Genomic DNA, 15,529 nt, shown 5'->3' with positions numbered 1-15,529 from the left:
GCCGAAAACCTTCTCCATTCTCCTCTACAACTCGAAAAAGCCCCCAATGTGAGCTTCATACCCCTTATTTTCAAGTTTTCTTTCTTTTAGGGGAGGATACAAGTCTAGTCTTGTGAAGATCTTTGTATATTTGCATGTATTTGTGTGTATGTATGTTTATGTATGATGAAATGTGGAAATCTCATGGTTACACTCCAAGAACTCGAGATTTTGCTAAGTCTCAAGTTATTGGAGCTTAGATATCTTGATATGTTTGATTTTATCTTGGTGTTTGTCAAAAATGGAAACATGTTACCAGGTGAAAAGGTAAGATTTTCTTGATTTGAGTTAAGGATCACAAAAATATGTCCAAGAAAGTGTTTAAGTAATTTTTTGTCACGAAAACTTGAAAAATGGAAAAATATTGAGATTTCACTCAAAATGGGTCATTTCGACCATAATGGTAAAAATGGGCTATTTTTGACACTTATGGTAAAAATGGGCTAGTTTTGACACCTATGGTAAAAATGGACTATTTTTTACACTTATAGTAAAAAGGGCTATTTTTTACAATTATAGTAAACTTGGGCTATTTTTGACACTTATGGTAAAAATGGACTATTTTTGACACTTATGGTAAAAATGGGCTATTTTTGAAAATTATAGTAAAAATGGGCTATTTTTGACAATTATGGTAAAATGGGCTAGTTTTGACAACAAAAGTAAAAATGGGCCATTTTTAAACATTTCCCGTAAACTGTATAAATTACGACAGGAATTATTGCGTGTTACAATTTGTAGTAAAAAATATACACTAGTAACATTATTTATAACGTTAAATAATGGAATTCAATATTCGCGTAAATTCCGTTAAGGCTCTTGTGAGACGCTCCTTCACTCATACCTACCTAGTGTACATCGTAAGTACTATAGTTATAACCAGAGTCTCCTGGAGGCAAAGTGGGATATTGTGTATAGATCTATACGGGGTTGACACCCCCACACATGATATGTTCGCTACAGCTGGACAGGCCAGTCTAGGGTGACATTTATCTTTAGAAACCGACTCCTGAAGAACATCAAGACAGGCACTTTAGTCATATTGGTATGGTTGTAACGAATCACACAGAGAATAACAAAAATCTTTTAAAATTTACGCATAACATATACTCTATCATTTTATAAAGTACAAAACTACGTGTTATCTATTTCGCAACGAATTTCACCACTCGGGTCTTAGGGTTTTAAGACCACAACTTTTCGTATAACAGAAAATATTGGATTTTATGGGAATCACTCTCTATATATTTTCAAACAAGATAAACAAAGAACACACATGCAATTATATATGATTTGAAACGAGACTCACAAACTATTTTTACAAGAAAATATTGTATTTTCTGGAAGTTTACAAACTATTACAAAGTTTTCTTACAAACATGCTTATGAACTCACCAACATTCTATGTTGATGCTTTTCAAAACGACTTGTATTCTCAGGGACTCAGTAAGTAGGTTTGCAGCTATGGATTTTTGGATATTTGTTGTATTTTTGAAATGTCATACATTATATTATTTTTGTGATGTAATTTCATGAACAAGCGCAAAGTTGTAAACAATACATGTTGGTATCTTAATGTATGATGTTTGGTTGCTTGTCTCATTTATAATCAACCGTTATGACATTACAAGATGAAGTAACCCGCCCCCGGACGTTTCCGCCGTCCCGGTTCGGGGGTGTGACAGAAGCCAAGCAACTCAAGGCAAAGGTTCTCAACCTTGCAGGCGGAACTTGTTGCTATAATGGAGTCAGGCTGAGAAGTCAAGCAACTCAAGGCAAAGGTTCTGAACCTTGCAGGCGGATCTTGTCGCTATAATGGAGTCGAGTTGAGAAGGGAAGCAACTAAAGGAAAAGGTTCCGAACCTTGCAGGAGGAGCTTTCCTCTATAACGAAGTCGGGCTGAGAAGCCAAGCGACTCAAGGAAAAGGTTTTGAACCTTACAGCCGTAGCTTTCCGATATAATGGAGTCGGGCTGAGATGCCAAATGACTCAAGGAAAAGGTTATGAACCATGTAAGTGTAGCTTGCCGCTATAATGGAGTTGGGCTAAGAAGCCAAGCGACTCAAGGCGAAGGTAATGAACCTTCTGAATCTTTAGCAAGAGTGGGCGTAGCAGCCTGCAATCTATGTGCTTGGCCCGGGTGATCAGTTTGAGATAAAGTGTAATGACACAAGATGCTTTGTTGCATCATTAGTTATAGTGATGGTTGGTTCCTTATTGTTTTGACGGTTTGTCGAGAGCTATGCAACGAGGCTACTAAGTTAGATAGTGGAGCTACTGTTAAGAGGTGTGTAGCGGGACCGTTGTCGAGAGTTGAGAATTAGGGCCACTGAGGGCTAGGAAGTAAGGCTGATGGGAGTATGTCAGCACGGCTGTTAGGATGCACATAGTGGTTGTTGAGAGTTTGGTGGAGAGGTTGCTTAGAGCTGGGCAGCGAGGCTACCAAGAGCTGTTCGGCACGTGTAACGCCCGTGTTTCTGGGCTAAGCATTAATGTTGTTGTAATAGTCTAGGTTAACCTTTGTAACTCATTTTGAAATAATAAGAATGTGTTATTTGAGTATTATGTGTTTTATGCTTAATTGTGTGTCTTAATTGAATTAAGAATAAAAATAGGCGTAGAAATAAAATGTTAGATAAAGCCGATATCTATGAAGAATGTGGTAGTGGTCGTAACGAGGTTTCTGAATATATATAGAATGCTGAAATCCGAGTTATAACGAAGAAGTTATGACCTGTCGAAGTTTCGCGACAGAACCGGCACGACGCTGCGTGACGTAAAATGTGAAATTTGCGATAGAGTGACTTTTAGCCTTAGTGATCTAAACGAAAGTCATAGAATACGTTAAACCGAGAGCGTGCATAAAAAGAACGTCTAAATCTGACTTCGTATGAGGAAGTTATGATTTTTCTAAGTTTCGACTTAGCAGTATGCAGCCCGAAGTTCGATTTTGAGATCGAGTGATTTTTAGCCAAAACAATCTAAACGAGAATCGAATATCTCGTCATTAGTAGTGCAACGGTGAAAAGACAGACGAAAACGGACGTCGGATGAAGAAGTTATGATTTTATAACGAAGTTTTCCTGTCCCTGCCTACTAAAAATAATATAATAAAAATAAATTCAAAATTAGCCGACGGAGTCTAAATGAAAGTTGTAGAGCGTAGTCTCACCTACGCGTGGATATAAAGAACATCGAAAACGAAGTTCGTATGAGGAAGATATGAATTTCGGAAGTTTTATAAATAATTAAAATATATATTTAATTAAGAATTCCGGATAATATCCGAAGGAGTCATTGATCTGATCCGAACTACGCCTAGCGTACACCGAAGCGTGACCCGCCTCGCACTCGAGTGCTCCGATGACGCATGCAGTGACGATTTCCGAAGCGTACACCCCGCGTACTGAGCATTACGCCCAGCGTAATGCGAGGCTTCTGCCCCTATATAAAGGATGTGAGGGCAGCCGATCTTTTTGCTCTTTTTCTCTTCTCTCTCTCGTTTTGTCTCGTTTTTCGTGCCAGAATTATTCCGAAGCCCCGGTATTATTGCCGAGCCCCGAAGCAAGTTCCGAAGTCCCGAAGATCCCGAGAAGTAAAGTTTTCGAGCCGAAACTCTGCCCGCGAGAAGCCTGGTTTTCAAGAAAAACATCCCGGTTTTATCGGAAAAGTTTATTTTAAGAGACGAGGTGCTGTCCGATCATTGTCTTATCAAGTGAGTGTATATTCGTTTTCTTCTAACACATAGATATGAAGTATTCTTTATAAAATACGTGCTACATGTTTATATATTATTTGTTTATTTGAACTATTTGTTGAATGAATGTTTTGTACAGGCTTTAAGCTGTATATAAATGTATATATTTTATCTACTGATATGTTGTGTAGAACATGGGTAGACAGTTGGTGTGTGAAGAAATAAAATGATGAGAGGCCTCGATGTCGTTGTTGATCTAGTCATCTAGCGGAGTATGGATGACGACCACAGACTCATTCTAGACAGTCCAGTAGAACACTAGAAGGCTCATAACCTGTAGGTGTTGTGAACGATGTGTTCACTGGTGTACTCTATCCCCCTCATGGTTGCCTTTAGGACATCTATTACTAAGGAAGCCCCTTTGCAGTAATGTCCGTCCCGATGAAAATCATAGATTAGGTCCCTTGTAATAGTTGTTGTTTTAGGGACATAAAGTGAGGATAACGGGAATGAGTAATCGGGTTATTGTTGGTTGGTGAAATTAAATATAATTATTTATTGTGGGTTGAAAACCCTATATGCTCACCAGGCTCCCAAGCCTGACCTACTCAGTTTCTTTGTATTACAGGTAGTGGCGCAAGGGCATAAGTTGGATGACATTGTCAAGATATTTTTTGGATTATAGACCTGTTGTTATATGTAATTGTTGCAAGGTCTATTTTGTATTGTTTATGCTTTTGGTCTGTATCGGAACATGACATCCCGAGATTTTGTTATATAATGAAAAATACATTTCTTTATGAAATGCTTTGATAAATGCATATCATATTTTGTTTTGGGAACAAATTCCGCAACTCTTTTAATCAAAGGATTACTCTGATTTTATTTAAAAGCATAAATGAAACCGGTCTTTTCTGGCCGTGATTTTGGGGATGTCACAGCATGGTTGCAGGGAGTTAGGCAGCACGGTCGTTGTCTGGAGTTAGACCACGAGGCTTCTCTTTCAATCTAGAATACTAATGTCGCCTTGGGAATGCACTATCAAATGCAATATCATCTCATTGTGAAGTTGAGCTCCTGACTCGAAATAGAAATAACACTTCTGCATAGTTTTGTGTCAACCCTTCTACTCCCCCTATTTAGAAAAGGTGAAAATGAGAACGATGAAAGTATGACATTGGCTTGTGCTTGCATATTTGGTCCTCATTCATTTGTACATGCCATTGTAAACAATAAAGTAAGTTATCAACTACGTACTATGTAAAGAATAGTAAGATAAATACATGATAATGGCAGTTAAAGGGTATAAACATGCAATTTTGGGATTTGTTCACAACCTGCGCTTTTGTTTAAGCTTGTAAGGAAAACTACTTGTATATTGAAAACAATTCTTGAGTAGTATGCGATCAATAATTAAGCATCAATGATGGAGAAACGATTTGATTAAAACGAAGATTATTTTCCTGTTTAGGTATCAAAATACAGGGCATCCATTCATGTGGAAATAGATGTTCTAATGAAAAAGATTTTCTACTATTTATAGTAGGTTAGTATTTGTTGCATAGATACCTTAACTCCCGAAGGTAAATGCATGTCACGATTTAGTTAAATATTTTAGATTTACTGAATAGAAATAGTATATAGATATATGGTATTGATTTACTTGATCAAAAGACAGATATGTAGACCTTGCATTCAGAATACGCTGATGTGTGTCTGATGTCAGTTTTTAGTTTGAGCCTTTTTATCACAATCATTTTTCGAAACTCCCCGCGAGTAGTATTAGTGCACTACTCTTCTTCCTTTTCTTTTTTTTGAAACGTCGAGTGGTCTAAGCCGCAATGCATCTTCTAATTTTGAATATCTTGGATAAAATGGCAGCATTCGAGCGTCGCACGACTGATTTTTATTTTGCAAACCGAGCCCAAATATCACCTGTGGGCTCCACCACTTTTTCTTATTAATTTTGGAGAAAGCACAATTCAGCAACCGTATCTCCCCCCTTCTTTTTTATGATTTGTCATAAGGATGCTAAAGAGAAGAAGGACACCGGTGATCTGGGATGGAGAGCTCCTCGTCGGAGGGTGTCGACTATAGAGAGATCGGTAGAGCTCGGCGGCACAAATCTCCTTAGTCACCGGTTGAAGATGTTTGGTGACTAGAGTTGATTCCGACGATGGTCGACAACGTTAAAGTTGTTGTTTCCAGAGGTTCTTGTGGCAAAGATGGAAAGGCCGAATAGAGGATAGAGAAGGTGTGCAACTGGCGGTGATGTTGCCAATGATGGTTTCCGACATGAAATGAGCTATTGCTGCCGATTGACGAGTGGGGAAGGAGATGCAGTCTGGAACCAGTGGTTGACTGATGGCGCTTTGTATCTGGTCACCGATTGTGAATCAAGAAACTAAAGTCGACGGACACAACTGGAGATGCTTCGTTGGAGTTGTCTCTTGGAGACAATCGATGCTGTTGTAGATTCAGTTATTAGTGGCGAACAGGAAGCAAATGGCTTGCAGTCGCTACCGGTGGCGGCGATAGTGGTCGCAGTCAACGTGATCGGTATCTCGGAGGTGTCTCGCTGGAGTCATCATCTGCCAACTTAAGGTGACCTGTGATGGAATGGTTAAGGTTGTTGCAGGCGACTCGAGAAAACAGGGGGTTGACGGTGGTGGTATAGCTCTGGTTAGCGTGGAAACAAGAAGACATGCGATTAAAAGAGATTGGAAATGTGCCGGAGGATTGCTTCCGGCCGGAGAAATCCCAAAGAAAGCAGGCGTCGTGTTCCAAGAAGGGAATGAGTTAGGTGGGGCCTATCTTTGGTCTAGTCTTTTTCTGTCATCTCCATTTTTCAAAATGTAGGACCCATATGCTTTTTGATGTTATACCCTATGTAGATGGTAGATTAGTTGCTTTCCCGTTTTTTATCGGTTTTGAGAGACAAAAACAACTTGCACCATTTGTTTTTGAAAACCTTTTGTTAAAAACAGTGAGTTGTATAGTGATAGGGTAGGTACAATTTTTTATGTTGAGTTTCACGATTGATCTGATGTTATCTTGTTAAAAGGTAAACGGTTTTTTGGTGGTTTTGTTAAATGTACATGTATCACATCATTGTTTGCAAACAATTATTTCAGAGGACAAAGGACATACACAAAAACTTAGCTCAAAAATGGGTTTTCTGATAATAAGAATCAGTGATAATGTAATAACTCATAAGATTTCATTTCTCCTCAACTTGATGTACAAATCATCAAAATATAATGAAACTGAACATGCCTTTGCAAGCTCCAAAAATGTTCAAATGAACAAAAAACTGAACATGTCTTGAGATTTGAGTGAAAAATGAAGCATATCTACAGACCTGAGCCGAATATGAACCAGATCTACAGATCTGAGCAAAAAACACATCAGATCGAGAGATCTAAATGAAAAAACACATAAGATCGAGAGATTTAAACAAAAAAACACATCAGATCGAGAGATCTGAACGAATTCGAAGCAAATCTGAGCAGATCTTGGCGAGAGCTAAGAGGATCCAAGCAGATGGTGGTAAAAATGAACAGATATGTACAAACCAGAGCTAAAACGCAACAGATCTGAATACATCAAAGCAAAAACGAGCTTGAGACCATACGAGATGATGAATACTTGTTGAAGTCCAGAATGACGCCAAATGATGCGACTCAAATCTCCGGGAGGACTTCTATATAGTTGTTTTAGCGAAGATCTGAGGACACAAAGCAAAGCCATTAGAACTGCCCCAGGGATTGTGCCCCGGAAGCAGGCTCCAACGATCAAGTTAGATCGGTTGGTAGATATGAGATGGTTCTTCCTAGCTAGAGAGAACCATCTTGTAGTGATGGGGAAATGTATGGGCATGGTGGTTGAAGGTGGAGAGTAGTGGAAGAGCCCCCCTCCTCTACATGTAGGAGGTACTATTCACTTTAAAGGGGATAATTAGGTCGTGGGAAAGTAGATCAGGCCTTGGGCCAGCCCACTTCAAGCCCAACTAGCAAGGAGCTAGGCAATGCCGCCCGGAGGCGCGTACTAGGCAAGGATGGCAAGCAGGTGCCAGACAATGCTGGCAGGCGCGCAATAGGCAATGCTGGCGGGCGTACACTAGGAAAAGCTGGCAAATGAGCACCAGTTAAGGATGGCAGGATAGCGTCAGGCAACGCTGGCAAGGGAGCGCCAGACAGAACTTACTGGAGAGCGCCAGCCAAGGCTGGCACGCCAGAGCTGTCTGGGCCATGCTAATGGACCTAACATCATCAATATGTGTGTATGTGTGTGTGTGTGTATATATATATATATATATATATATATATATATATTCAAATTCTAGCTTGTTACAACTTAAAAACAATATTTTTTTTAAAATAACCGCTTAAGGGTTTTTACTAAAAAAAGAAAAAAAAAAGAACCGCACCAGTGAAATCAAGAGAGGGGGCGGGATCAATGTTTTAAAAAACCGGTTTCAATCGGTTGGACCGAGAACCGGAGAAGAAAACGGTTCAACTAACACCGATTTATGTCTATTTCTAAACCGGAATTCACGGTCCAATTTTTAGAAAAAACCCTGTTAAACCCGTTAAATTAAATAAAAACACATGGAAATAAATCATTTTGCATAACAAATTTGGTGTTTTTTCACATCTATTTAAATTTATTTAAATAAAAACACATGATAAATGTTATAAAGTTTTTTAATACGTTTATATTTATCAAACCTATAATTTGTTTATGTATTATATTTTATTTTCTTTTTTATGTACTTGGATTAATGTAAACTTTATGATTATGTGTTCTTAATGTATTTAGATTGATCTACGACCTCTATTTGTGTGTGTATCTATGTATAGAAAAATAAGAAAAGAGATAAAAATTACTCCGTCCGTCTTAAAATTATAGTCCATCTTTCCTTTTTGGTTTGTCCTAAAATAATAGTCTACTTCTAAAAATAAATAACATTTTTAACAAAATACCCCTCATTATTATTTAACCAACTAAGAATTTAATGGAACATTAAATGCAAAGTAAGGATAAAACTGTCATTTTATTGTATAAATTTAGTGGTAATTAATACTTTCGTAATCTGTGTGTTTTTTTGTCTGTGAACAATAATTTTGGGATCGAGGAGTATATAAACCGGTTGAAAAATCGGTCAAACCAGTTAAACCGATTGAACCTGGAAACGATCACCCTCTACTGGTTCTGCAGAAAAACCGGTTTTTAAAACATTGGACGGGATAACCTTCTGCAAAAAAAAAAAACTGGTTGTTTTCCCGCTAGGCACCCTCCAATCTTAGGGACGATGTTTGGCTTGAGTGATACGAGAGGGAGTTTATTTCCGTAATATATAGTGTTAATTTATGAATGTGCGTGATGTCAGGTCAAGGATGTTGGCGTGTTCCCTTAGATCCGTACTACAGTACTACTAGCTTTGCGTCAAACCTTCTTCCATTAATTCCCCCCCTCTTCTTTTTCTTTTAGTAGAACATAACCCTACATTTTATTTATACAAATTATATATTATTATCATTATTTATACATATTCACACTAAATTTACTTTTCTACTAACAACTAATTGATATAAAATATCAATAACATGGAGTACGTTTTATGATATATTTATATAGATAATATTTTAGTTATCGAATGAATGATCAACAATTTTTTAATAAACTTTGTTTTATATCAAAGATTCTATCGATACTGATTGTGTGGTTTTAGAAGGGTATAATTAGAAAATAGACAAAGTTACGCAATTGGTTTCTAGTGTTTTTTTTTTTTTTTTTTGTAAAATACATGCAGTCTTTATTATTTTTTTTTAACAGTAGTGGGATTAAACACATACCACACTACAATCTAGCCGAAAAAACCAAAAGGTCAAAACAAGAATATTAAGAAATAGCAATATTTGGGTTTTGAAACCAATCCACCCAATTGACAGAAAACTCCGTACTCCTATCATTAACCCAAAAATACGATTGAGTGGCAATGTTGTTACGGCTAATCTCCACTTTTTTGTGGCAAATAGGAAATTATTTCTACAGTTCCAAATCACCCACCACACATCAAGAACACCCCTCTAAGCAATTTCTAAAAGACTTATGTAGATACAGAGCCGAAAACCAAAAGATTCAATCTTCAAGAGAGGCCAAAACTGAAATAGAAAGATTCCAATATATATATATATATATATATATATATATATATATATATATATATATATTGGAATCTTTCTATTTCAGTTTTGACCTCTCTTGAAGATTGAATCTCTTGGTTTTCGGCTCTGTATCTATATATATATATATATATATATATATATATATATATATATATATATATATAGAGGTAAGTTCTTGAGAAAATCAAAAAGTTTGAGAATTGGGGAATCATTCTCAGCCATTCATTTATTTTTGCCGCAAAAGTCTCCGTTGTACCAACGGAAATGGATGAGGAATACATATGTGTTTCCAACAAAACATGTTTTCTTAAACTATCCTAATCATTATCTTAATATATATACAAAAACATAGTTTTTTTTTTTCATTTTTTTAATTTTTAAGAAGTTATTTTTATTGAAAAATGATTTTAAATATACCAAAATTCAAGATTTTTTATTCTCTACAAATAGACATCCATATTGATATACTTTTAAGATAATTTTTTTTTTATATTTTCAGCTATCGTTATTCATAAGTGAATAAAAATGAATCAGATTTTTGCTACAGTACATTCGTTATTCACTTATGAATAAAAATATATAATTAATTTTTTTTACAGTTTAATTATCATTTATACTACTTATTCATATATGAATAACAAATTAACTGTAACAAAAATCTGATAAATGTTTTATTCATATATGAATATAAAATATGACGAAAACTAATACGTGTTTTATTCATATATAAATATAATATGTGATGAAAGCTGATGTAAAAAAATATATTTTAAGTAAGAAAACTTTATTACGTGTCATACTCATATATGAACGATACTTAAACTATAAAAAAAAAAGTTAAGCATACGTTTTATTCATAAGTGAATAACGAATGAACTGTAATAAAAATCTGATAAATTTTTATTCACTTATGAATAACGAGAGCTGAAACTCTAAAAAAAATATATTTTTTATTTTATCTTAAAACTATATCAATATAGATGTCTATTTATAGAGAATAAAAAATTATGAATTTTGATATATTTAAAATAATTTTTCGATAAAAATGACTTTCTAAAAATAAAAAAAAAATATAAAAAGTATGTTTTCGTATATATTAAGGTAATGATTAACATAGTTTAATAAAACATGTTTAATTGGAAAACACATGTTTATCCGTTATCCATTTCCGACGGTACGCCTAAGTGTTTTGCGGCAAATAAATGTGGGGCTGAGAATGATTCCCTCATTCTCAACCTTTTTTTTTCTCGGTTGAGAACTCATAGTTTCCCGAGAACCCGAGAACTAAAAATGGAGCGTTGGATCAAAAGTAATTCATTAAGGACATGATCGTCATCTTACCAATCTCATTTAATATTTAATTTTTTGTGTTATTTAATATATTAATATAAATGTCTAAAAATTACATCATAAATCAAATTTTCAGATTTTTTAAAAAATAGTATTTTTTTTAAATGCAGATTTTTTAATTTTTTTTATAGAAAACATGATTTTTTGAAAATTTTTTTTAAAAAAAATTGCAATTTAAAAAAAAAAGAACTGCATTTTTTTTCAAAAAAACTACAATTTTTTTTAAAGAAAACATCAATTTTTTTAAAAAACTGCATTTTTAAATAAAAAAAACTGCAATTTTTTCAAAAACTGCAATTTTTTCAAACAAAACTGCAAGTTTTTTAAAGAAAGTTATATTTTTTTCAAAAAAAACTGCATTTAAAAAAAAGTGCAATTTTTTCAAAAAAAAAATCTGCATTTTTTTTAAAGTAAATTTTTAGGTGCATATATACATATTTTTTCAAATGCATATATGTGTATTTATTATACTATAATATTCATAAGTAAATAGCAAAAAATCTCATTTTTATTAATTAATCTATAAACATAATAGTATAAGTATTTTATTCGATATAAAATAAAATATAAAAAATAAAAAATGCTACAAATCTCAAAGCGTTTTCATGTCTTCGTGTCAATATTTCCTTATTTTCTTCAATTTATCATTTTTCATCTCTTCAATATTCACCACAATTTCTTCCAAATCTACAAGAAAATAAAAAATAATAATAATTGATGCAAAAACACTCACAAAAATACATTTGTGATTAACATATGAATCACATGCGATTCACATATGAATCACATTTACATATGACATCATATGTAAATCACATGCGATTCACATATGAATAACATGTGATTCACATGTGAAACACATATGATTTGCATGTGAATCGCATGTGATTTACATGTGAATCGCATGTGATTTACATGTGAATCAAATGTGATTAGTATGTGAAGTACATGTGATTTTCATGTGAATAACATATGAATGTGTACATATATACGTAATTCATATGTAATTCACTTGTGATTTACATGTGAATCACATATTATTCATATATGATTTACATGTGATTAATATGTGAATCACATGTGATTTACATGTGAATCACATATGATTTACATGTGAATCACATGTAATTCACATGTAAATATATGAATCACATCCAAATTAATACAATGGATATTATATACGGAAAAAAAGATAATAATTAAGACTACACACCTGGAATCCAATCTAATGACATGGTATTTGATCCTAAAAGAAGTATGAAATGGTATGAGTCATCCAAGATAAAGATTAGGGTAGGTAAATAGTGGATAACAATCAATAAAAGGTCAGGGAGTTAGATCATACCTTATCAAAATTCACAATAAAAATTGCAGTTGGCATTGGTCTGTCAATCTCTTCAATAGAATATCCTATATTCTCAAAGTAAAACATATAGGAATATAACTTTTGAAATTCAGGCTCCACAGCTGTTGCATTAATCTCGAATACAGGCACTTCCCTTCCAAAATCAGTCTACAAGAAAATACGATATAAATAGAAATATTGAGCATAACTATAAATTAAAACAAACATAAACACTTGAATTTACCTCTCTGGAAATGCCAGCAGGAACCATGGCTGCTTTCAGAGCCTTTTCCAATGCTATCACTTCCGGCTGTCCAACCTGTAAGCAAGTATATGAAAGAAAAGTGCAATGATGAGAACCAGGATATGACTAAGATAGTAAAGAGATTAATAATCCATTCCTCATTTACTTTCCTTTTGACATTTAAGTTAAAAGAAAACACATCCTGATAGAATTTATCATAGCTACAATAACTGCCCTCTAAGATAATGCCTAAATTGGTAGATGATTATGGGTACCAATTTCTAAGGTGTTTCTTTGGAAAACATTGAAATAAACCGAACTCAAAATAATGCGAAAGCAATGGGATGATGATCCCACTAAAGATTCTGAAATGGAATCTTAATCAAGTTAAAAAGAAATTACTCCTAAAGAGTTGCTGTAACAGTAAACAAAAATCAATTTATGCACATATCATTTACAATCTGAATGGAATGCCAAAGTGGAAACATTGTCAAGGTAAACCAGTTTGGATTGGGACTGTGGATTAGACTCTCTAAAAGACACTATGTAGAAAGAGCATACTGGAATTGCATTAAACACCATGTGATGCTCAATATAAAGGGGCTCACCTGTCTCCAAACATGAGGGCCTGTGAGTAGGGAAGCCAACTTGAAGAAACTCTTGCAATTTTTGAGAATTTAATGTGTATCTATAGCCTCCATCTCCACTGAAACCGATGAGGATAATATTTACTTCAAGTGGAACTTGGAATGGAACCTGCATTAATATCATAGTAACTGAGGCATAAAAATCAAAAAGTAGTACACGTGACTGCAAATGATATAAGGCATCAGAATAGCATAACATCCTGAATCCTGAGTTTAATTAATGGCAACTTTCACACTTTTCATAGATTCACTCCAACAAATTATATTTCTGCTATATAATTAGGATCATGCTGACCATCAAATTCTGTTGACAGGCAATAAGAGAGATTGACTACATCACTAAACTTCAATTTGACTCGCTGATCCACAGAAAAATGTGATCTAACAAATCAAACAAACTAAAGAAGGCACATGAAATTTAGATGGATAAATTGAGCGATTGTTAATCTTACGCTGTCACATAATCAATCTGTTAGAAAAACAACGAATTATTATTCTAATTTCATTCAAACGGTTTCAATTCGAGTGTGCATATATATTCATAACAGTTTTTTAGATGAAATATGGGTAAAAAATGAGAGATCTAATTAGTAATTTATGAATTAATAAACCTACATGAACTTAAATCTATACTTATTTTTTGAATGATACCGGAAGTAGTTGAAAATGATGGATGTACGAAAACTTGTGTAAATCTGAAATTCAGAGTGGAAAAGTTCAAACCTGACTGGCAGCGATGTTTCTGGAATGATTGTTCATATCATCAGGTGAGTTGTGAGAAGACATCACGACGGCGACGACGATAATTGAGTCGGTAGAGACTTTCGGAACTCCGTCGTCTCCTCTAGCATCACTAACATTCCTCTACAATATCGATCTCGATAGCCACTGATTGTTGTTATTGTTAGCAGCCTGATGGTGGTGACGATGATGTGGTGGTGATGTTTGGGAAGAATCGTTCGGATGATATGCCATTAGAAGACTACACTGTATACAGTAGCTTGTGTAACAATGGATCTGGTCGGTGAAGATGATGCGGCGGAGGTGCTGCAACACTCTTTGCTTTCTACCGATCAGAAGGGAGAGAAGGCACAAATGTCGGGGGAGAGAAGAAAGTTGTTGAAGGAAGCATCGGAGAAGAAAGTCGTCTGGAGTATAATGAGGGTTGGGGTTGTGTGAAAGAGATCATTTTGCAAAATTATAATCGATTAGGATATGATTTAATTATTTTTTTGTTTCCAATATTGCCCTTGTCTAGTTTAATTAAGATACCCCCAACTCTTTAGTTTTCTACTTATTTACAAAAACGCCACCTTGCATCTTATCCCTTCATTTTTTTGATTTAATGCTCCACTTTTAGTTCTCGGGTTCTCGGGAATCTATAGTTTCTCAAATGATAATTATTCTCTCTCTCTCTCTCTCTATATATATATATATATATATATATATATATATATATATATATATATATATATATATATATATATATATATATTGAACGACAGTATATTACAAAATTACAAAGGCTCTAGAACACACAGGTTACAAAAAACAGTTTAGAAGAGTTGAGAAACATCATTGAGACCAATCAAACAAATTGAAATTTGACTTATGAGTAATCCAAGTGAAAACGAAAGATTGTATGTCATCCGTCGTCTCCAAAGGGTTAACTTTCGAGTGCTTAAAGATAATTCGGGTTTTGGCTCACGATATTAACAATAAAGTCAAGTAAATAAGGGAACCTATTAAAAGAATCATGTAAAGCTCCATATTTCAACCTAACATTTTCTTTTGAAAATATAGTAAACCATTCCAAAACATTTTCATAAAATGAAAAAGTAGTACAATACTTTAAAACATCATCAAATCATAGTAACAAATGTATCAACATTGATTTATGGAAAACATTGTGTCAAAATCATCACAATCAGCAGAAGTCTAAAAACATGATTATAAGTGATACCCATATAGTACAGTCAACCTGGAGCATGCTCAGAAGAACTACTGGAAAAACAT

General features: G+C 34.3%; 1 protein-coding gene across 1 annotated transcript; it reads right to left on the bottom strand.

Moving 5' to 3' along the window:
* Window positions 1-6,946: 6,946 nt before the first annotated feature.
* LOC145106532 (uncharacterized) lies at window positions 6,947-14,488 on the bottom strand. Its single transcript, XM_079043488.1, has 7 exons — window positions 14,426-14,488; window positions 14,237-14,377; window positions 13,428-13,622; window positions 12,867-12,941; window positions 12,623-12,790; window positions 7,098-7,157; window positions 6,947-7,012 (listed from the first exon to the last, which is right to left on the bottom strand). The coding sequence occupies exons 1-7, from the start codon at window positions 14,486-14,488 to the stop codon at window positions 6,947-6,949; spliced, it is 768 nt and encodes a 255-aa protein (XP_078899614.1).
* Between the last annotated feature and the right edge of the window lie 1,041 nt (window positions 14,489-15,529).

This window comes from Lactuca virosa, chromosome 4, assembly GCF_052849685.1.
Source record: "Lactuca virosa cultivar CGN04683 chromosome 4, Lactuca_virosa_CGN04683_v6, whole genome shotgun sequence".
In the NCBI taxonomy this organism is placed as follows: domain Eukaryota; kingdom Viridiplantae; phylum Streptophyta; class Magnoliopsida; order Asterales; family Asteraceae; genus Lactuca; species Lactuca virosa.
Note: the sequence above shows the minus strand (reverse complement) of the source record. Positions and strands in the feature narration are given on the sequence as shown.

Coding starts and splice junctions, on each gene's coding strand:
- LOC145106532 (XM_079043488.1), bottom strand. CDS start 14,488: ATGGCATATCATCCGAACGATTCTTCCCAAACATCACCACCACATCAT. Junction 14,378..14,425: donor ATCATCGTCACCACCATCAG/GCTGCTAACAAT, acceptor TCGATATTGTAG/AGGAATGTTAGTGATGCTAG. Junction 12,791..12,866: donor CTGCTGGCATTTCCAGAGAG/GTAAATTCAAGT, acceptor ATTTTCTTGTAG/ACTGATTTTGGAAGGGAAGT.